Consider the following 24,627-nt stretch of genomic DNA (forward strand, 5'->3'; position numbering starts at 1 on the left):
ACCGTCACCCAACGGAAGTTTGGGGGCAATGCCTCATATTTATCGGATGCCCAACGAGGGTCCAGATATTGACTTGTGGTTGAGGTCGGACCGATGCTCTTAGGGAATGCCGTCTAGGCAGGGTTCTAGACAATGTTGTACCCGATGAGGCAGCATGATGTCTGATTATATTGAAAGACCACCAACTCTTGTATTGGTCATGACCTGATAAGTTGTAATAATTGGAACATGCGTATTTGGAAGTGCATCTAGATATTGTGGAACATGTTCTGATCATTGTTTATGCTTGTTGTATTGATATATCTATATGTGATGTACTAATGTGCAGGGGTGCAATAAGGCGAGGTAAGTTTGTATCTTGTGCACATTTAAGTTGTCTCCAAGATGAATTCAATTATGGTTATATTGTTAACTCACTGAGATTATAATGTGCAGGGGTGCTTAGATTGTTAACTCACTGAGATTTTTATCTCATTCGCTATTGTTGATTATTTTTCAGGTCCTTAGTATGGAGCGCCATCCCGTAGGATTTGGGATCCCCATGGATCAGGATTTGTATATGACCACGTTTCTTGTTCTGGGGATTGGCCATGTCCATGAACTCGTGGTCATGACCATATGGGTAGATGAGGGGCCGGTTGCCTAGGTGGCCATAGGTTCAAGGCATGGTATGTTAGGGAGAATGGTGTTCATACCAGTCCGATTTAAGATTTCGATAGATCACTTGTCGGGAGTGTGGGGATGCGCAATTAGGATCCCATGGACATCAACATCCGCATGGTGTCAAGGAGGATGGAATCTAATCCAAATGCAGAGGAGTACCCCTCCGACTATGAACCCGAGGAGGAGTTCATTCCCAACTTCGGTCCTGACTATGATCCCCGACACTAGCATTGACCACAACCTTAGAAGAGTTTAACCTAACCCTGACCTTTTCTAACCCCTTTTGCATGTTGATCATTTAAGAAGTTGTCTTTTGATATAGACTTGTAAATATCAAACTTTCTAGGGTTAACAAGTAAATAAATAAATGTGCTGCTTTTGGAAATTGTCTATTGTGCTTTACTATCCTTATTCTTGGCTAGTTGACTAGGTGTTTATATAAATATCTTTTGCATACGTTTAATCAAAAGAGAAAAAGAATGGGTTGTCAATGCATTCTGAGACGTCGCAATTTAATTGACCGTTGAGGAATATTCATGCGCTTGGGGTTTGCGGTGTGACACAAATAAGAATCACTTAGGAATTGCAAAGTTATGTTTCTGATGCCATATTAAAAGTTAAAAATTAGTGCATTAGAAGTTTTAAAACTTGCTTTGAAAGCTGTTGACACATGAAATTTTTTGTTAACATTTTAATCATCCATTTTGCAAAAATATAGAAAAATAAAGAGCCAAGAAAGAAAAAGGAAAAAAAGAGAGAAGAAAACAAAAAGAAAAAAAGAAAACAAAAAAACAAGAAGAAAAAAAAATGAAGTGAAATGAAAAGAAAAAAAGAGAGAAAGAAATAAGGAAAACGAAAAAAGAAAAATAAAGGAGAGAAAAAGAAAAATAAAAGAGAAAAAAAATATAGAAAAGAAAAAAAGGAGGCCATTCACGGGGTTTTTTGGACGGGGCTCTCACGATCGCTCTCTAAAAAAATTCTCTCTCTACATCTCTCTCTCCGATTTTTCTCTCCGCACTTGGTCGAGCGAAGGGGAGAACGAAGCAATCCTTCGTCTGCGGAAGCCACGTTGATTCTTGAATAGTCTCTTTCGAAGACTTCTGCAGTGGATTTTCGGAAGGTGGGGGCTTCTGCAAGTTTTTGCAGAAGGTTCCGCTCATTCTCTCGGATTGGTTTGATCTTGCTTCATGCGCATGAGCTTTGACGAGGTGGAGTGATTCCACTGATTCTCTCTCCTCTCGGACGCCCGGAAGCTGAATTCTCTCTCTCAGTAACTGCTTGGTAGAGCTTCCATGGCAGATCTCGGATCCCTAGCCTCGAACGATCCCCGTAGACATCCGTGATTCCTGAGGAGAAAATCTCCACTTCGCTCGCCGTCCATCGAAGGGAGTTTCCGCATCTGTCTCCAGTACTTCTCCATCGAGCTCAAGTCGAAGGCGGGGGTTTTCTCTCATTAGCGAGGATCGGAAATTGAAGACCGGCGGTTGGGGATTGCGAGGGGAGTTCCGTTTCGCTCTCGCTCTAACGATTCTCACTCAGCGGATCCCTCTCTTTCTCGGAGATCAGACGCTTGCTCTCTGAAAACTCGATCGGAGGTTAGTTCGCTCGATCGAAGGGGGTTTTCTTTTGATTCTCTCTCTCTGGAGCTCGATCGGTGATTCTCTCAATCGGGGATTCTCTCGCCGGATTTGACCGGCCAGATTGGTGTTTCTCCCTCTCGATCACTCTCTCTGGTGATCTTGCTCTCGGCTGAATCTGACGATCTCGTCGCGGATCGCGTCCTTCCGGAGCTCAAGGTGCAGGGATTCGGAATTGCGCCGAGTTTGGAAGCCCCAACTCAGCTCCGAGGGCAGAACCAAAGAGTAGATCTGCTGGTGTTCACGAAGACTACCTCACTCGATCAAGCATCAAAGTTTCACAAACAAGTGCGAAGGATAGGTTATTGCCAAGTCAAGCAGAAGGTGCTAGACTAAACGATACACCGTGGAGAAGCCATATCCGGAAGTTTGAAGACTGCGGTCATTACCTTTTCTTGGTGCGTTTCTCTCTTTCCAGAAGCTGAAATTATGCGTGAACTACTATCTTGTTTATGTCTTACAATTTCAATAGATGGAAGAAGGAAAGGCACCCTATGAAAGAATTGAAGAACTTTTTGCGTGGCCACGATCCTTTCTAGCTTGGTTTGCCATATCAACTGAAAATGTCACATAGGAAAAAAAATAGAGAAACGTCTACTAGTCTGGAATGCTCTTTTTACTGGATGAATATTCCACTTCTGAATTTGCACCGTCTTTAATCTGAATAGTGTGTCCTACCGAGGTGAAATTCTGCAGAGCAATTAATTTTAAAGTCACTCATTTTGATTGATATTTCCAATAGGCATTCTGCAATACTCATGAGATAATCATGCCAAATCTATTCTTCTGAGTAATTTTTCTAGTAATGCTAGCTTTAGTCTGCTCTTTAATGATCATATACACCTGAGACACTCAGAATTGTTTTCAGATACTCTTTCGTGCGGATCACAGGTCTAGCTTTTTAGGGTCATAAACTTACAGAGAAATGATATCTCAGCGTAAAAACACATTTGTATGGAGAGACCTCTCATTTGAAACTAAAAGTACGTGGATAATTCTTGATTATCTGAGGATATATTGTTGTTGCCATATGTTGGATCCCATGCTGGTTTTAGTTTTAATTACTGAGACCTTGCAATGGATATATCACATCTTGGATATCTTGCCTTTCTTCTGGTTTTCTTTCGAATGAGACTCATTATATTGAAGAAGAGAAAGAGGATTTTTAAGTTCTTGTAGATATACAACTTTACAGTTATTGTTCTATCTCTTGTATATCAATCTCTTTCTGTTGGGGATTTTTGTGCAAAAAGAATGCAAGACAGCAAATTATATACTTAAGGTGATTGGTTTTCAGCTGACTTTGCTTCTCTTATGGGTGTTTCCTCCAGTTGATTGCCTTTATACTGTGATAGTTAATGATCATGAACTTGAGATTGATTGAGCTTGATTTGCCTTGATCTGCAATTTCGTATACCTGCTATGTCACTTACTGCTTTGACTGAAACGAGGTGTTAGATAAGGTTTTTTGACTTCGAGCCCTTCTAGATATATAGAATAGACTTCTCAAGCTTCGATTTGATATGTTGCATGCCCATAACAGATGTCATTTGGTCGCTCAAAAACACTTACAAAGTCTGTTGATTCTGCAGTAACTGTTTTAAAATGATTTGCTGTTCGACTTCTTTGTGATTTTCTGTTTTAACTGGACTAAGCTGGTAGAAGATGTTATTAGGGTTTAATGTCTTCTAGAGATTTGTAATAGACTTCTCAAGCTTTCTATAGACATATCATGTGTGCGATTTAGCCATCATTTGCCCCGCCCGATGCTTCTTGCAAAGAGCACTAATCTGCTGATGTGTTCGCTTGTTATGATTTGATCCGACCACTTATACAAATGGCTTTACTTGAGGCTAGTTTGGTTATGGATTGATGCCATTTTGATCAAGTAGACTCATACGTACTTGTGAGAAGATATAGCTTCAATTCATGACGATTTGTCATCAAATAATCACAATTTATAGTCTCATGTGCTCTTTTACAATTCTGATTGCATGCTGGAATTTGGTGGATTAAGCATTGATTAGATGGACATACATGTAGCATGAACACGTTCAATGATGCATATTGTTTTGTGAATGATCTTTTGTCACCTAATTCATTTGCTTAATTGATTGAGAACCAAGGTTATATGACTTGAATGTCTGTCATATTATATGCCTTGCATGTGATCATTTGATGAATGGTTTTGGTGTGACACATATCAATGTTGAACTTTAGGATATCACTCGAAACTTGATTCCGTATTGTACTTCTTTTAAACAATTGATTTTGATATGATGTATTGTTTTTGGTTGCTTGATGTGTTTGATTGTTTCTTTTATTTGTACGCACCTAGTTATAGGTTTTCTTAGATTAGATTTAGATTAGAACCTCGAAGGTGTAAGGCGTGAAGATGGTGAAGGTCGATGTCCATTCCGACCATTGTCATGTACTTTTGTTTTCCCGACATATGTCTCGGGTTTTATGCATTGTATAAAGCCCGACGAGTTTGCGGTTTCCTTTCTTTCTCGTTTGTTTTCTCTTTTATATTTTTAGGACCGCCTGATAGGTTTAACTGCTTTTCTTCTTGATTGTTTACTTCATGTTTTGTAATTTCAATTTCATTGGTTGTTTTCCTTTTTATTTTTTAGAAATAGAATAGCATGAAAATGATCAACCACGCATGATCACTTAGTATAGGAATTGATGATCTGAAAATATAAAAAGAAACGCATGGACATATTAGGAAAAACACAACATACTTTGTTTTTACCGAAAAGGGCGCTAATAGCAATATTAGCGTAACCCAAGTCCCCGAACCTAGATATCTGGTTGCGTAGAAATCGAGGGAACACTCCCGACCTTCGATTGGGTTTTTAGCCGACCCCCGAAAATGAGGCTAGTGGCGACTCCTGTATATTTTTAGGTTGTTATAAACAACTAGATCGCATAAATAAACTTACTGTCACGCGGGGTACGAGCTTGGGAGAGCTCGCGATCTCGAGATCAAGTATCCCTAAACCCGATCTTTTCCCATCCTTGGATACCATTTCGAGGGGGCGGCGAGATCGGGTCGCGACAAAAGCCAGTTGAGTTCTTAAACTTTTAAAAAGTGCAATTAAGTCCTAAAACTTGTCATGATATGCAATTGAGTCCTAAAAATTTCAAAAAGTGTAATCAAATCCTAAAACATAACTTCCATGAGCATTACCTTACTTATCTTGAGCTAGTCATCTTGTCAAGCAAGTTTGGCAATAGGTTCGACCAAATAATAGAAGAATCAACAGTCTAGTGCAAAGCTTGTGGCTGCCATTGCATTGTGAACTTCTACTATTGCAGTTGTTGCAATTTCAGTCTTTGCTACGATTGGTTTAACTTACCACAAACCATAAAAAATGAACATCACATTGATCCATCGACCTTCCTAAAATATTGGGTCGAAGATGACTCTAGTGACTACTACTGTGACATTTGCAAGCTAAGAAGGGCTTTCTCACATAAAATGTGCGATTTCCCCGGTGAGCCATCATCACATAACTACTTTCTTTCTGAAAAGAAACCTTGCCTAGCCATTGAACACGTTGTGCCGGCCGGCCACTCGAGAGGAGTCCCGGACCTATCATTGGGGGTTTATCAGCCTAATATGCTAGGAGATGACAGGGACCTCCCTCCAGGTGGGATCCCAGTGCTAGAAGCGCTGTGGCCGGAGAGCTCAATGGGGCCGTTATCCCGCGTTTCCTCCCATCACTTGCCTGTAAATGACTTGTGGGGGGAAGACACCCTAGGATGGCCTATTCAGGGTGGAGCAGTATAAGGACCTGCTCAAGTCCTTAGTTGATACATTATATGATGAGATAGATTGAAAGCAATAAAATTATCACATGAAGTTGGTAGCTTCCGTAGCAATAAATAGACGCCTCCTTTTGCATATGCTTTGATCCTTGTAATGAATTGATGAATGTTTCCAATCGAGGATGACACTAGTTTTGGCATATGCAAGGAAAATTCTAGCTTAGTGCTAACACAATCTAACCAAAAATTTCAAGTGAAATTGGAGAAAGAAGAAGACCCCGTGCGCCCTGCCCTTATAAAACTATTTGAAGATTACCACGGTTTGAAGGAAGAGAGTAAACACGATGAAATCAAATTTGAAGGTAAAGGAAGAAGCACTAGAGACATTGGCAAAAGAAATTGAAGCAATTATGTCCAGTCGATAAAATGAGGCAACATTTGAGTATTAAGGGTTGGTTTGTTAGGGAAAAAATGAGTGATTTCAATTTTTTTTTTTTTTTTAAAAATGATTTCTTCTAGCACTTAAAATAGTTAGTCAATGAAAAATATTTTTATTATCGACAACAATTTATGTGTAAATATTTTTATAGATGATGAAAAAAAAATTCGTTCATCATTTTTGTAGGAGATACAAGTGATAGTATTTTGGAAAATGTTTTTCAAAACATTTATTTTTGTGAAATAAACACACCCTAATTTTGTCATGCCCCGAACCCTGGGCATGCACATGTCCCTTGGCGGTTGATTAAATTGTGATATTCCCAAGACGCGTCGCCAACCCAAACGATTTATGCACATGCAGAAGTGAAATAACAATCTCCAGACAACAAACAAACATGGGATAGAAAAGTAGGACAACCGATTAAAAACAAAATATATTTTATAAACAAACCATGTCAGCCCTATAGAGTCATGTACAAAAAGGTTTGGACCCAAAAAGAGCTACTAAGCTAACCTTGCCCCGGACCCTATCTACTTGGGATCCGGGTCTACCACGACGCCGTCAGGGTGTTGATGTCTAATGGGTCAGCTATTTCTGCTGCGGGCTCCTCACCCTTGAGCAACTGGTGCACCGCGATATCTACCAAAAAATTGGCATTGAACACGGGGTCGAGTATCTCCTCCAACTCGGCATCTTCGATAAGTCCGTCAAAACCATCCAATGAGCCTTCTTGAACCCCATTAGGCTCGTGGTGAAACCACGCCTTGAAGTGATGAGGTACCAATTGAGGTAGGCCCTCATCGACTCAAATAGTGGTCATTACAAGCTCATGAGTCCGGGTAGTCCCTGGAATGGGGAAGGTGGTACGCTTCGGTCTTGGCCTCTCGCGGCCACCCAAAACGGATGGGGCGCACTTCCATCTAAGGACCTGTAAATATTAAACAATGATGGGGTGAGACAATGTCTCAGCAAGTCAACACTCTAGACTCCGATTAGGAAGATAATTCACCTAGAGGCAGCCTAACGTGCAACATAAATGACTTATCTCGCCTCAGCACCTTCTTGCACGTTAGCACATTTCATATACACATGCATACCACAAACATATTGAACAACTAGAACACTGCACATCAATCATCAAATACTCACGAGGGTCCCGATTATAAAGACCAAATCGTTATGACATATCTCATTTCGTGTCACATAATTTTGTCCCATAATCAAGCACGACTATTTCACTCATTCACACGTGTCCTAGTTAAAATGACCCACTGGTCATGTCCAACTCAATAGTCAGCAGTCCTCCGGCATAACTATGTGTCGTCTCACCTCATCGAGCACGGCAACGTCTACCTCTAGACAACATTCCCAAATGAGCATTGATCCGGCCTCTACCGTGATCCATCATTCGTTGATGTGGGGCATTCCATATGGGAGCATCGCCCACCCAACTTTCATTGGGTGACGGGTTCTCTTAGCGATCACATGCACATCCAATCTCGGTCAAAGACATTGTGTTTTGCACTCAAATGTCTCAATTTTAAAAAATGTACTTGGCCTATTTTCTTTATATTAAAAACACCCTATAAAATAATTATGCATGGATGCCTGATCAAATTGAACCATAAAACGTGATATTCTCCCATTTTAAAATTCCACGATTTGATATAGTACTTAAAATACTTTTTGGCGTTAAAACTTGACACCCAGTATTTTTCTAATTAAATATCAAAAATCCATATTTTTGACATAATAATTAAAAATTATCATCCAACACTTAATTGCATAAATTATCAATCAATTACACAAACCAAGCGCACCACGACGATCAACACGAAATTCTGACAACCGGCTATCTTGGTATAATTTCTATTAATCAATAAATAATTAAATAAATTGCATTTAATTAAATAAATTGCAAAATATTTAAATTAAAGCACTAATTAATCTACTTACACTAATCTAACCACCTAATTATTTTTAATTAAATTAATCTAACATACTAAACTAACTAAATGAAGTAACTAGCTATCTAACCACCTAATTGCACTAATTAAATAATCATAAAAATATAATTAAACTAACTCTCATTAATCCTAATTAGCCTAACTAAGCCTCTCTTAAGAGTAATTAGCCCATAATTAGAGTTTAGGAGGCTAACTCATCGGTTTAGCACAAAAATCAGTTCACGACGACCACAACTCGGGCCTACAGCGACACCAAAGGAGGTTCGGATTAGGTTCGGATTGGGCTAAAAACGGCCTAACGGCCTACAACTCAAGCTGGTAAACCGATTCGCTTTGAGCTGGTCCAAGGGGCTACGATGGTTGGTTAAGGCGGTGGCGAGGACGACGAGGCGGGAGGGAGGAGCTGGACACAGTGGACGGGCGGCCTGGTTAGGATAGCGGTTGAGTAGGGATTGGCAACGGCAAACTAGCGAGCTCAAGACAATAGCTCGAGCAGGTAGATCGTGGCTTGGGGACAGCAAGATTGGAGTTGGGGCTGGTGCGAGCTCAATGTAGTGGCTGGCTCGGGTGACACAAGCGGCTGTTGGCTGGTTTGGCAAGGGCTGGAGGTGGCTGGAAATGGAGGTTGAAGCAAGGAAGGAGAAGAAGAAGGCAAAGGTAGCAACAATGGGGCTTCTGTTAGGCTGGTCAAAAATCAAGGGGAGAAGAAGAAGGAGAAAGGGAACAAGGAGGGGACAAGAGGCCTTAAAAGTCCACCTTAAATATCCAGTACACTTGAGTGTAAGCCCCACAAGTCTTTAGCCTTATCCAACAGCAATTTCCCCTCCCAATCTTCTCAAATGAGCGAAGTTTGAAGTCCAAATGTTGCATCCTCTACAGCCCTACGAATTTCATCAATTTCCATCTTCAATTTCACACCAATTAACTCTAATTTGGCCTCCAAAGATGCCAACCAAGGTGCCCACACCAATTTCCATAATTTTCCTCACCAACTAATCCCTTTTGAAGGCCAAAAATACACTCAATTTTGCCCCTCCGAATTTCTTGAATTTAAATTGCCCAATTTTGAATTTTCGTCAAAAATCTGGGCTCGTCGAAAATTCTTCAAAGGATGAGTCGACATCCCAAAAATAAATCGCGACATGCTAGAACTTTCGATTCCCAGAACTGGGTTCAATTTCATGGTTAATTTTGATTGGACGCGATTTTAGTGTGACCTAACCTACTAGGTAGCTTTTAGAAATTTTTAACGCATTTGACCCGTGGTCAATTATTTTCGATCCAAATTGTACATCTCTGACTTATAGGCGACTCTCGGTTGTCGTAAAAATCTCAAAGTTTCATTTATGGGCATCGGGTACAAAATCAACAGAAAAATCGGTTTAGTGCAATTCGACGCGAATTTGCAACTAGGTGAAATTACTCACAATTTAATTACATCACAATTATGATTATCCCAAAGACAGTCATAATTGGTTAACCGGTGAATACAAAACTACAATGTGATTCTCCAAAATCGATCTTCCTCTTCCCTTCAAACTCTCAAATTCAGTTCAACTTGCTTTTCTAGAAATGCCCCATTAGATCGAATCAAACTCATGACCATTGGCAACATCCTAAGATAGCAAACACTAAATAGAAATCTTGAGAATAAGTAAGAGTCATGAGGGGACAAAAAAATTGAGAAACTCTTTTCCTCAAGAGTCTCACACGACATAAAAGTTGAGATCAAACTTTTGCCACTCTTATTGGTCGTCTCATGCATATGTAGTATGAAATACGTATTACGATATTAACTCATTTCCCATGGAGCGTATGTCTACACCTTTCAGTACCGTACAAATGATAGTTCAGACATACCCAATGTCTAACTTGAGTTCACGTATCTACTCATTCACTAAATTCATCATAACTCACATCCGGCATCATAGACGAGATAAAGTAAAATGTGGGAGTATTTGCTCTCGGACATAAGTAAAGTTATGTCCTCATCTTAACTTACCCGATTAAGGCGACATACGTGTTTTAAGCCCAGGCTCTCGATTATCACCTAGATAATAGGCAGTCTCATCTCTAATATCTTACAGTAAATAGAGGCGATTGCCCGTGTGAGTGAGCTGGTACACATATCTGTCGACACTTCTCAACAGAAGTATTACTAAGCATTAAGATGCATAAAAGATCAAACAAAGATTCATAGGCATTAATGATGAAAACACAAATTCCAACTTGGAGACACTTAGGAAAATTACAATATTTAGTACACTTCAGTCTCTCTACATGGAGTCCTAGAATTTCACATGGCCACAAAGCACATCTCTAGGTATTGGCTTTGTTATAGGATCTGCAACCCATTTTTATCGTAGTATGTACTCTAAGTTCACATCCTTTCGCAACCATATCCTTGACAAAAATTATACTTGGTATCTATATGTTTGGTCTTGCCATGATATTTGGATCTTTAGTGTACACTTTTGCTGCTTGATTATCATAGTTAACTAATAACAAATCTACAGCACTTCCAATAACACCTAAATGATCCAATAATCTCTTAAGCCAAACATCTTCTTATCATATATTATAAGCTTGGGTGAACTCATGACATCATTGTATCTTAATCCAAAAGGTTTCAACGGTAATTTTTTCCCTATTTGCCTGATTAGAAAATTCATCCTTAGAGATATGACATCCGCTGATTCAAATTCAGTTATGCTCCACTTCCCTGCTCACCTACGAACACATCATACCTTTAGGTGTTAGGTATCTCATAATCTCTTCTTTCATTGGGACCATATTTCCCCAAATTTGTGAGAAGGATTCGGTATAGGCAGCACAACCCCATGACTTAAGAAAAACCTAAGTCTGGTTTTCTACCTATCTGTAACTCATATGGAGTGGGTAACTAATTTAGAAGGCACCGGTTAAGTATATCGACTATCTCCGGTAGGGTTATTTGTTTTCTTCTCATATACTTGAATTTTGTTGAGGAGTATATGGAAATAGACAGCGTCTTTCCTATTCCTTTTTCATCACATAATTTTCTGAACTCATCGAGATAAATATTCTTGACCTCAAGCAATCGACCTATCTCCGGTCTCTAATTGATTTTCAGGTTTCATGTGACCTTCTAACTGAGGTCAAATTATGAGGAAATCTCCGGTCTCTAATTGATTTCAACGGTTTCCATATTGACCCTTGCTGATTAGCATTGTCGATATGCATCCACTTTTACATAGGCCCATCATATTAATAAATAATTTCAAAGTAAGGTTTCAGAATCAAAAGGTCACTATGTTTCAATCTCCTCAAAATCTAACCCAAAACTATCATCAATATAATTGTCTTATGCAAAGTCAATTCTGAGCTACAAAAACTTCTAAAACTACCCATATGGTAATTGACAGCGTGATACAAATAGCAATCAATATATAATAGAGCATCTAATAAAAACAATAATGCTCAATTAACACAATTAGGTAATCGTCTACATAATATGTCCACAAATCACACTTAACATATATACACGCCAATACAACTAACACCAAGTATTTCTGTTGGAAAAGATCCTCTTTTTGTTCCAATTTCTTGATCTTTTCCCTCGAAACAATACAATAATATTCATTTACAAAATCCATCACAATTTTCTTATAAGGCTTGGCTCCGTTGACATCAATATGCGATTGACACGTGTTTGCCAGGTCGAGGTGGAAGAGTGGTAATTGATTTCTGATCGAATTCTCAAGTGAGCGTTTGGGAGAAAAAAAAGAGGGAAAGAAACGTACGTTATGTTCGTTATGCCGCGTTTATATCATTTAACAGCTTTACTTGATATATTAGTTATCTCATGAGTGATGAGCTCATAGAAAATGACTATAGGCGCGTCGATGAAAAACCCATTTCATTTAATCGAAACATGGTCGAAAATCAGGATGTCACAATTTGTTTCATATTCTTGATAAGAAACATTATACTTCATTTTTTGGACTAATGTTATGTCAATGTGTTAAGATTATAGCAATGTCCTTCAAAATTGGATTATCTGGAGTGTATGTCGATAACCATAGTTTGATTTGTGCGACAATTTAACGTTGTGGGCGGGCATTTTCCTAGAGGTTTGGAATTCATTGAATGTCCCATTCTCTTTCTCTTTGATTAGGGGCACGGGATTGGTCCCGTATATACGAGACCACAAAATATCCCCCTCTCTCTCTCTCTCTCTCTCTCTCTCTCAATTTTTTTCCCTTTCTTTCTTTGGCTAGATTTAAAGTGTATTTATTATTTTGCTAAAATGCTTATGATAAATTTCTAACATGTTTTCCATCTACAAAGAGCATCCTCACATATATGGTGTATGCACTATGTGAGAAATGTTGGAGAAAATTCAACCCACGTCGAGAAGAAGAATGGAATTAGACTTTGAGGCGTGATAATATTCTCTCTAAATAGTTATTTACCTCACAATGCTGCTAATGATTACTAGCAAAAATCCTTTAGGATACAATAAAATCTCAAATGAAAATATTAAATAGCAATTTTGATATATCTCTCAAAGGGAAACAATTGAAAAAAAATGACTATATTTTGAGAAACAAAATTGACAAGACTTAATATAAAAAATGAGACATAAAACGTATGAACTTCTTTCAGTTTTTAGAATAGAAGTAACTCTTTGCAAAGTGAAAATATACATTTTCAAAAGGCACGTTGAAAATTTGGATTAAGAAAGTAATAACAAAACAATATTTTTTAGAATCCCAATTTTTATAGCTTTTGAAAATAACAATTGAACAAATACAACGTTTCAAAGATTATGACCCAACAAACACAACCTTCCAAAGGTTGTAAGAGTGCATAAAAACCGTCAGGCAAAAATTGTAATAAAATTCAGAATTGAATAATAAAAAAAATAACCATAACTCTATTACGTACAATTACCCTATTTCAATATGACACATGTTAGTTTATAGTGCTAAGTGTGCAAAATCGCGTAATTATCCGTGCACCTGCACACAAGTATTGTATGGTCAAGCTCACTTAGCTGATTCTCTTCATTTGTTATGTTAGAAGATGCCCATTATTAACCATTGAACCAGATACTCACGGGACAAAGCACTTTCGTTTGTTTTACAGACAAATTTCGAACAAGAAAGGAAAAAATTCTCCCGATAGATACATTGGATTGAGTTCGACACAGAGCAAACCAGCATAAAAGATGTTAGGTGAAAGACTGGCAGCTTAGCAAATGATTAAAAAAAAAATTGAAGCTCTTCAATGCCATCTGAAGCCGATTGCCAAAATACACTTAAATGAGCTGGTATCTAACTGGAGACATTATTTTTTTTTCAAGAGACAAACAAGATTTGTAAGGAATTGAAAACTCTTGTTTCTGATGTCTTATTAAAGGTAATTTATATATGTTCGCAATACCTTAAATCATATGTATATACTCATATCACATGCTTAAAACTTGAGAGCAGAACGGCCATGCCCATCTGTCTCTGCACTGCTTCTTGTCTTCCTTATCAGTCTATCTGAGATGTTCCTTCAACTTTCCGGCCATCCTTGTATCCTGATCCTCCACGAGTGGAGCGGATATTTCACTTCATCCCTCGATTGTGATGCTTGCACCAACTAGTATCCACGGTTCCACATAAGGATGATCGACTCGAAGGTGGGTCTAGTCTAAGGCTTCTGTTTCCAAAAGATCCGAACCGAGAACCAAACTAGTCAGCTCTGGAACCACCGGTTCCTGGACTGGCCGGTTTTGGTCCTGTTCCCAATTCTATGTTTTGGGTAAAAAACCAAGCTCATATGATAAAATGTAAATTCGTACCATTTTACTACAAAAACATTTGTTGAACAATTGTTTACGTTGTCTTTCCTCCATATTGAAAACCATTTTTCAGTAAGCCATCTCCTCTGATGATTTCGAGGAAAGAGAAAATTAAGCCTGTGAGTACGGATTCTTCCAATAGAAGGCCTATCACTGTGATGATACCTCGATCCAAACTGTATGATATTGACTCGCTCTTGAACACCAGGTATAGTTGGTCATTGATTATTCTGCCCACGAGCATCCATTTACATCCATCCACACTGAGAAAATGTGGAGTCAGATTCGCCTCAAGGCATGTGATGAGAAAATGTGGAGTCAGATTAGTCTCTCAGCATGGTAAGAAGCAAAATATCAACTCGCGGTCTAGTGTCAAATCTGAGTGTCGTACGTCGGCTGATACTAGTGCTGAACTTGTATGGCTCCATTGGCTTTCAGAAATCAACCCCTATTATTGAGGGTGGTAGCAGATTCGCCATTCAGATCACGAGAAATGCAGTTTTTCATGAATGCACTAAACTTATTGAGAACGACTGTCACTTTACTCAACAGCATCTTCTTCGAGGAACCATCGATCTTGTCCCACATCTCTTCCACTGATCAAACAAGGGATAGTCTAAGGATGGCTTCTCGTCTTGCTCAATTTCTAGTTTCTTGTCCGAACTGCAGCTGATTTTCTTGGAACCACCTTAAGTTTGAGGGATGTTAAACTACTGTCAGAATACTCCAAAATTGTCATTCAATTGTTAATTTCTTTATATCTAAAATAGCTAGTTTCCTTGTTACATTAGATTACTCCATTTCCTACGCATATTATTCGGGTGTAAATACTAAAGTGATACAAAAAACATTTTCTTGTTATTGTTTCAAACTATCTAAAACAAAAGACGCAGAAATTATGTTCTCTGTTTCTCAGAAAGATAAATCTGATTCGAGACGAGAGTATCCTTTTCCCTCCAACTTGGCCACTTAGAATCGATGTTCTGGGCAGTTACACTTTCTGTTGATCACTACACGTTTCCTTGATCCATACATTACGTAACTTCCTTAACATTTGTAAGCGCACTCATTGACGAGTGAATAGCATTGGTTCGCAGTCTCAAACGCAACTATCCAATCACTGGACTATCAGACGGCATCATTGTTCCAAATCGGTTGTTTTGTCGGCTTGCATGCTCTAAACAGCACTATCGATGCCGTGCACCAACACCATATCAAGAATTGTTTGTTCTTGATACCCAACAAGTTTTAATGGCACTGTCTAGTAGTTGGGATTTCAGGACCCTCAATGATAAGATGACATTAAATTTTCCGCCTCATTTACCAATGAAGCTGATGGCATTAATGTTAAAGAATCCTGTTTCTTCTGCTTGCTCATGATCAGTTCATCTGGGCAAAATCGCAGAAGTAGAAGCGACAAGATCATTACAAAAGCAAGACCTGATCCCGACAGCTTTTCAATGGACACAACACTGTTTTTCACTTGTGACCAAATTAACGAAAAAGATGCAGTTGAGCATTTACTTTGCTAAGAGGCTAGGGAAAGCACAAACATCGAAATTTAAGGGACAATAGGTGAAGAAGATCCGAGTGACTGACATGCTAAAACCGACTACCCGAGAAAGTGCTCAGGCTCTTGCAGATGAAGGAGATGGAGGAGAAGAATTGCTCGATTTAGTCCTCGGGATCCCAGGAATCTTGGGGATGAAAGGATATGGAGGCCAAGTCATATGCGGGGGAGTGTTGGAAATGCGGGCAATGTAGGTGTCGGATAGGATGGCGGCGGCAGCGGAGGCATTGTGTCTTCATAAGATGCTGGTAGTGTATAAGGCAACGGTGCCGCTGATGGTGAAGCAGATTCTTCTTTTGAAGGCAACGGTGGTATGGTTGGAGCTTGTGCGGAGGAGGTCGGGGGTGGCTCCAATAAATTGGTCGGGGGTGAATTGCATACAGGCGGCAATTGATTCGACATTGGTGGAGATGGCAGCGCTGGCGGAATAGGTGCCGGTAAAGCGGAACTTGGCGGGTTTGGTGATGATGGTGGCAATTTTGGGTCTGGCTGGGGAGAAGTAGGTGGTGTTGATGATCTAGGAGCTGGTGGACTAGGAGGAGATTTCATGGACTCTGATGGTGGTGGTGTTGGTGATTGTTTAGGCGTTGGTGGGTCGAAGCTAGGCGAGCGAGGTGGTGATTTAGGAGATGGTGAATGGGATCCGCGCGGAGCTTGAGTCGAAGGCGATGGCTGTGATGGGGTCGATTTAGGAGGTGAGCTAGGACGGGGCAATTTGGGTGGCGATGGTGGTGGTTTGGGCGAGGGTGAATTGGTTCGAGGTGGTGGCCGGCTTGATTTTGATGGTGGCGAATGTGATGAATTATGCGCTGATAAATCGGGGGGCGGTGCGTTAGGCGTTGATGGTGCCGATTTTGGCATCGGAGGAGTGGGATTAGGAGGTGAATGGGTTGGTTTTGATGGCGGTACAGGCGGTGATTTTGGAGAGGGCGAACTGGTTCGAGGTGCTGGTTGACTACGTGATGAATTGTGTGCTGATGAATCGGGGGGAGGTGCGTAAGGCATTGATGGTGGCGATTTTGGCATTGGAGGAGCAGGATTAGGTGGTGATTGCGTCGATTTTGATGGCGGCACAGGTGGTGATTTTGGCGAGGGTGAATTGACAGAAGGGGGCGTATGAGCAGACTCCAATGGTGGTGACGGCAAATGTTTAGAGGCCGGTGGCTTGAGACTCGGCGACTTACGAGGCAATGGAGATAATTTTGGAGGTTGGGTTGATTTCGTTGGCGGTGATGGGGATTCAGGTGTGGGTGCATTGAAACTCGGCAGCGGCGGCGGCGCTGATTTAGGCTCTGGTGATGGCAAAATGATACTAGGCGGAGTCTGTGAAGACTCTGAGGGCGGCGACGGTGACAACTTTGGCGTCGGTGATTTCAAAATAGGCGGGTAACCAGTCATAGGAGGCAGAGGTGGCAACTTAGGCCTAGGCAAAGGCGGCACCGCCTTCACCTCCGGTGCCGACCGCGACTCCTTGCCGGCATTGGGAAGAGACCGCGCCTCTATGGTCATCACTTGGGTTCTCTCGAAGACCAAACTCAGGAACAGAACCAATAGAATGCAATAGGAGGAAGCCATGGCACCATAGAATGTGAAATTCCTAGACGGGCGCTTGTGTTATAAGAAGAGCTGGGAAGTGTTTCGGGCTTGTGGGGGTTGGAAGGATTGGGTTGGTCAGGACAGTAAATATCGTTTTAATGGCCGAGGACCAGGGTTCTTTATTGGAGGCGGGGCCATTGTTGGGCACTTCCTACTGTCTTGGTCCCTTTCCTCCATGTACTTCCCAGAAGATCTGAGTCTCTTCTCTTCGTTCACATCGCAGTCGTCCTGAACAGCATCGAGGACCCCTACTTCAAAACGAGCAAACAACAGTAAATAAAAGCGGAACAAAAAAAAAAAAAAACATCGAGATACAGGATATTTTATTTCGATTCATCCTTAAATTAGGGTTTCGTCCATTAGATGATTCCATTATAATTAGGACCTGCACCTTACACCTCTTTGTTACATCACTCGCAATTACAAACGAAAAAGATTATGGATGAATTTGATTCAACTTTGGAAATGAGCTTTGTGTGTAATGCAAATATTAAAACCAAAACCTTTTAGGGAAATGCAAATTGAGTTAAGGAGAAACTTTTTATAAAATGACTTTGGGTTCAAGTAATGTTTGGCAAAAAAAAAAAAAAAAAAACCTTTTGCAAAGGATTTTAGCTGCATTTTAAAAAAAAAAAAAAATTATTAAAAAAATCAATCATTTTGTGAGAAGCGACCAAGTGCTCAAGCCGTCGGTGAGCCAAGTCTGACACTAGCATCCGTCATATGATATCACTCGACCTTGGCAATCCCTGATGGTTTAGTTTGCCACAATTCAAGTTAGGTTTCCACATGGTTTTATCAAAGTTTTATGAAAAATATATTTCACCTTTTTTATCATGTGTGGCTACAGCACTTACCAAATATGGTTGTTTAGTGTGGGGTCTGTCTTACATGGTGCATGATCACAAACTTTGGAAGAAAGTTGCACCTATCATATTCGAGTTAGATGCGGGAGTGATGAAGTATATTTATGGAGATAATAAATTTGCCTACTATAAATATTGTTAGAGATAATATTATCTAAAATGGATATTATTTTATATGTATTATTTTTAAAATAGCTTATTTCCTTTTATATGCATATTGTTTGGATATAAACACCCTTTCTCTAATAAATTGTAATGTCAAGTCAATTTGAGTAAAGATGTCCTTATTCTCTTTTGCGCACATCTCTCTTCAAGATCTTATAATATTTACATGTTATTAGGGTTAAGGAGGTCCTAAGTTTGAATTTTTCCAAACTCCTATTTGCTTCTCTAATTATACATTTTCATGCTTAGTATTAGGTGAAAAGATCATACTAAGCGTGACATGAAATGTTAGAATAATTAAATAACTTAAATTTTTAGAACAACTGATAGTAGTCCCACATAATGTCACCGAGAGAGAGTAAAAAGCAGAGACACCCCACACAACATACCTACTTTGGCTGCTCATCATAAATTAGAACATTAACTGGCATGTTGTCGCCGAAGGCATGGTGGCAGTGAGGTACTGATGCTGAACTCCACTTCAATGCCAATGCCAATCTGGGTTTTTTTATTCTTTTGTTCGTCTGCATTAGCTCTTTCACAAGTGCTTGGAACTAACACTACACAGAAGTTTCTGACACCATATCTCAAATATGATGTGATCCTAATCCTTTATATGTAGTGGATTTTGAAGTACAAATGTATCTATATTAACACAGGTTTGAAAACTAGTCTGATATATCATATGCCTTTTTGAACGTTAAATGCATTCAATCTAATGAGAAAGTTTCTTTTCTTTTGCAAATAGAATGATGAGGTAATTTCAAGAAAAAGTAGAGAATTTAAAGGAAAGTCTCTGAAAATCTCAATCTAATTACCAATATTTAGATGATATTGTTTATGACTTTATGTGAAGTAAAGTAGAAAATGTATAGAGAGAAGTCAATTTACTTTTTCAAGTTAAAAGAAAAAAATAATTTATATATATTCAACTATCGTAAAATATGAACTATATATATAGTGAATTTAAAATTTAATATATGACAAATGATCTTACACTATTCGAATGTATAATAAATGGCACATTTTACATTATGTTGATATTCTTTTTCACAATTGAATTCCATGACTGTCGTCATTCTTATAACTCTAAAAATATTTAAAAAAATTAATACAAGTTAGATGTGAAAAGAAGTAGATAAGGAGTTTTAGCAAGCATAAATTTCAATATTTTTTAAAATATAAAACTTAAGCAAAGCATGGACAAGTGCACTAAGTATATAAACAAGAGTAATTACAGCATACTCTCCCCGTGTAAATGAAGAGGTTACACAAAGCATCACAAACTGCCATAGGAACGAGTTCCGTAAGTCATATCACAAACCGTAATACAAATAAGTACACATGGCATATGCCATTCGAAGGCATGCTCAGACCATTAAAATAGAAGTAATAAGATACTAAATCGCAGCATATTCCATCACGACTCCAAATTCACATCATTGCGGTTCAAGGACTAGTAGCAACCACAGACATGTCCTTCGGAACGAAAGGCAACCTTGGTTTGGGGACATCGGGGAGATGAGGCAATTTGGGCATTTCTGGCAATTCCAGCTTCGGTATTGTTGGTATTTCAGGCTTTGGCGGTTATGGAAATAGCGGTAATTCGACTATTGGCAGTGATGGCAATTCCGGTTTTCACGGGTTTGGGATGTCGGGAAGGTGAGGCAATTCGGGCCTCAGTAGTTCAGGATCCTCAGGCAACGCCGCCTCCAAAATTTTGGCGAGCTTTGATGGAGTTCTCGCCAATCATCAATGACAGCAAGGACAAATAATGCCAAAAGAAGCATGAGCCCACAGTAGTTCGCCATCATAGAACCGATCTACTAGCAAATTGAAAAACTTCGAGTGAAGAAGAGGTCGATCTCAAGTGAGAAGGTGCAGATGTGTTCGAGCAATGGCTTGATGGAGGGCTTTTAAAGAGGAGGGACGTGGGGATAGGCGAGATTGCAAGTATGTTTTGGAGGAAAAATAATCGAAGTGTTCGTTCAACTTCCAAACCAATCTCATTATCTTTTGTTCAACAACAAGACGGAGCAGATAATTTCAAAAAGGATCTTTCTAATATTGGTTTTTTTAAGCTTGTAATTACGGGTTGTGTTGGACTTCCTAGCTAGGCGGGAAAGACAAAGGAAATGATTTATGATCTCACTCTATGTACAAGAGGACGAAGTCCATGGCTTTGGTCAGCGAAGTCAATAAAGTTAAGAGTAAAATCTAAGTTTTGCCAGTGAAAATTATACACGAAATGTATTCTTGATCCAAGGATTACTCAAGTGGTAGGCACATTCCTTCTCTTTCTCTGATAATTTTGTAAACCCGTGTGTATCTGGTAATTTCTTGATATGCATGGGACAAGGCAGCAACCACTTTTAAGGCTACCATTTTGGGCCTCAGTAGAGAAGCTTGTGGTCAAGTTGAGGGTAAGGCCACTACCTTTGGAGGGGCCAATGGTGGAGTTGGTGGCGTCCAAGCCGACTCCGGAGGAGACGCTAATCACTTCTTGAGAAAGTGGGGGTTTAAGATCCATAAAATTGCAAGGTCAAAAAGGAGAAGACTAAACTTTATGGGAGATTGAAGAACTGCCAACGTCCAACAAAACTGATGATCGAATGGAAGGATTCGATTGGGTAATCCAAGGACTTTGAGTTAAGAGAACCGAGGAGGATGTCAATCAATTAGATGGGGGAGAATATCATGGACCGTAGGCTTTCAAGGGGCAATAGGTGGAGGAGATGGCCGAGTGACCCGGCGTGTCTTAGATTTTAGAGAAGTCTTGTCATCAACGGAGGTATGTGGTAAACGAAGAGATATATAATTTTTTGTATATCTCCACTTTTTTTTCATCCTTAAAAGAATAGGTATTCATTATTCTGGTCTTTATGTGCATTTACTTCTCTGTTTTCCTTTTCCCCTAAAAAAGAGCGGTCCTAGGGGCGCAATCAATTTGGGAGAAATTAGTTTTTCTTTTCCTTATTTGATCTGGACTTGCAATTGGATGAATATTTGGTTATTATCCTTGGTAATTTGCTAAAAATTACTACATCTCAATATATACACGCTGATTCACAATGAAAAAAAGAAAAGAAAAGAAAAAGAATTGGTGATAATCTATTCCTTTTGTGTGGATCGTCCGTCTTATCGGTATCTAGAAAAGCAATTGATTTTTTTGACATATACTTTTTTTTTATTAATTCAAATTCAAATTTGTTAAGTGGCAGCAAAAGTTAACTTCACTTAAAAATTTGGCAGGGTTACAACGAGACAAAAAGAGTTGGTGACGGATTTTTTTATTTATAAGAAGTAGCAAAATTGATTTAGAGCTTATGTTCTGAAATTGTCTTTTGTGATCCATCTCATCTTATAACATAATACCCAAGCTTGCAAGGTTTTTCAAAGTTCGGGTATTGGTGTCACTGTAGGCTTATATAGGGTTTTTTGTAAGATTAATCTTACGGACAACAATATGTAACTATATTTGTACAATAAAGAGAGAAATTGACTTTTTTCCTTGAAATAGAAATTGTAACATAATAAACTGACAGTCTGACAATATGTGAAATGGTTAATATCACAAAAAATTCTAAATGGATGCATTTGTAACAAATTTATTTCAAACTAATTATTTGATCATCAAAAACTCAAAACTAATACACCCATAATAAATTTATTCTAAATTAATTGTTTGACCACGAAAACATCCAAACTAGTACACCTAAGACAAATTTATCCAAAACTAATTTTTTAACCATCAAAAACCCAAAATCGATATATTCATAACAAATTTACCCAAACTATTTTTTGACCACTAAAAAAAAACCCAAACTAGTACATTTAAAACAAAGTTATTCTATGTTAGTTTATGTTAAATTAGATTAACATCACGAAAAACCACAAACAAAAACAAACGGATGATAAAATCTCAAGCTAGTATATTCTTTAACTGTTATGCATCATTCAACTTAGTAATTTAATAATAAAATTTAGAATAAAATAATGGAGGGTAAATTTGTCATAGGTGTACCCGTTGATGGTTTTAGTTTGGGGTAAATTTATTACATGTGTACCAATTTGGGAATTTTGGTGATAAAAAAATATCTATCAATAAAATTGACTATATTATATGCAATATATTATCTGATAGGAAACACATACATAACCCGTCAATAATTTAATATATAGCGTATAATTAATTTGGTTCAATCAAATACGAACTGTAGTAAATAAAAAAAGTTAGAGTTAATTTTACTCAATTAAAGAATGATTATTGGTTGGAAAAATGACAAAATAGTCATGTCAATTTAAAAAAATCATATATATAACCCATGATGAATTCATTTTAAGAAAATATATGTGAGACGAATGAACCTACATCATTCGAATAATGAACGACAAATTTCAATTTTATTGATTTTTTCTTGGATTATTTAAATTTCATAATTATTGTCACTACTATAACTCAAATAAATTAAATTTTCATATTAGTTATATGTGAAAAAAGATAAGGAGTTTGGGTAAACATGAGTTTCAACAAATTTTGAAATATAAAACTCATGCAAAGCATGCTCAAGTGCACTATTTATTTAAGAAATAGTAATTATAGCAACTCTGTCGGGTGTAAAAATATAGTTACACATGGTATCAATACAAATGAGTTCCACAATTCATATAACACAGTCATACAAACAAGTACCATATACTATTCTGAGGCATGCTCAGACCATTAAAATAGACGTAATAAAATACTAAATCACAGCATGTGGTATCACGGCTCCAAATTCACATCAAAGTGGTTCAAGGACTAGCAGCAGCTATAGGCGTGTCCTTCGGAACGACAGGCAAAGTTGGCTTAGGGAAATCTGGGAGATGAGGCAATTCGGGCACTTCCGGCTTCGGTATTGTCGGTAATTCAGGCTTTGGCAGTTCCGGAAGTGGCGGCAACTCAACTTTTGGCAGTGATGGAAATTCTGGCTTTGGCAAGCTCGGGATGTCAGGAAAGTGCGGCAATTCGGGCTTTGGCAGTTCAGGCACCTCGGGCAACGTCGCCTCCAAAATTCGGCTAGCTTCAACCAAGTTCTCGTCAATCATCAAGGACAGAGCAAAGACAAACAATGCCAAAAGATGCGCAAGTCTGCGATAGGTTGCCATCGCAGGACCGATCGACAAGCAAATTTAAAAAATTCAAGTGAAGAAGCGATGGATCTCAAATGAGGAGGTGCAGGTGTGCTTGAGCAATGGCTTGATGGAGGGTTTATAAAGAGGAGGGACGTGGGAATTGGGGAGATTACAAGTATGGTTTGGTGGGATTTTGTCGAAGTGTTAGTTCAACTTCTAGACCAATCTCATTTCCGTTTGTTCAACAACAAGATGGAGCAGATGATTCCAGAAAGGACCTTGCCAATTATTGGCTTTCAACGCTTGTAAACCATCAGTCGTGCTGGTATTATATAGCTTTTGTTTTGGTTTTCCTATAAATAGTTAATTGGTAACCGTACTACTATCATGAACTACGATCATTGTAAATGATATCCTAAAAATGACCATCCCGACACACGCAAGCTGATTTACATATGAAATGAAAAAACTGAGACTAGGTAAAACTATCTAGAACTAACGTCTTGAAATATCTTTTCCGCAATCCATCTCATGTGATGGAATGATAGCCAAGCTTGCAAGGTTTTTCAATTATTTGATAAATTTTAGACTATGTTCTTTGACTAGTAGTACACGTGATTGATGAACGAATTAAAGATCAACAAATATTTGATAACCAACGCAATACAACCATAGAAGTCTCAAAACATATCTCAAATCTGATATAATCGTATGCTTTTATGGAGCAGAATATAAAGTATATATGTATCTATTGCGGACTGGTTTGAAATTGGTCTACTATCTTATAAATGACATTCGAAAATTAAATGAAAAACTTCTTTTCTGACCGAAATTGAATCTTGAGAATTTTTCAAGGAAAGTAAAAATATAAAGAAAAAAACTCAAAAAGTTCTTTACCGGAATACATATGTGAAAAGTAAGTCCATTCAATTTAACGAGAAAGATTCTTTTCTTTTTTCCAAATAGATTGATAAGATTTTTTGCGGAAAGTAACAATTT

The 24,627-nt window shown here is 38.6% G+C and overlaps 2 protein-coding genes and 1 long non-coding RNA gene across 3 annotated transcripts; 2 read left to right on the top strand and 1 right to left on the bottom strand.

Moving 5' to 3' along the window:
• The first annotated feature begins 1,625 nt into the window (after nucleotides 1-1,625).
• Nucleotides 1,626-3,601, top strand: LOC120295346. Its single transcript, XR_005552702.1, has 2 exons — nucleotides 1,626-2,258; nucleotides 2,460-3,601. It is a non-coding gene; the product is annotated as an uncharacterized LOC120295346 (long non-coding RNA).
• A 12,314-nt stretch (nucleotides 3,602-15,915) lies between these two features.
• On the top strand, nucleotides 15,916-16,544 carry LOC104455154 (PE-PGRS family protein PE_PGRS26-like). Its single transcript, XM_010069992.2, has 2 exons — nucleotides 15,916-16,076; nucleotides 16,304-16,544. Exons 1-2 carry the CDS (start codon nucleotides 15,916-15,918, stop codon nucleotides 16,542-16,544), a joined length of 402 nt encoding a protein of 133 aa, XP_010068294.2.
• Nucleotides 16,545-23,307: 6,763 nt separating this feature from the next.
• Nucleotides 23,308-23,661, bottom strand: LOC104452906 (protein PELPK1). The gene has a single exon (XM_010067406.3). It carries the CDS (start codon nucleotides 23,659-23,661, stop codon nucleotides 23,308-23,310), a length of 354 nt encoding a protein of 117 aa, XP_010065708.2.
• Nucleotides 23,662-24,627: the final 966 nt, after the last annotated feature.

Source organism: Eucalyptus grandis, chromosome 7 (genome assembly GCF_016545825.1).
Source record: "Eucalyptus grandis isolate ANBG69807.140 chromosome 7, ASM1654582v1, whole genome shotgun sequence".
In the NCBI taxonomy this organism is placed as follows: Eukaryota; Viridiplantae; Streptophyta; class Magnoliopsida; order Myrtales; family Myrtaceae; genus Eucalyptus; species Eucalyptus grandis.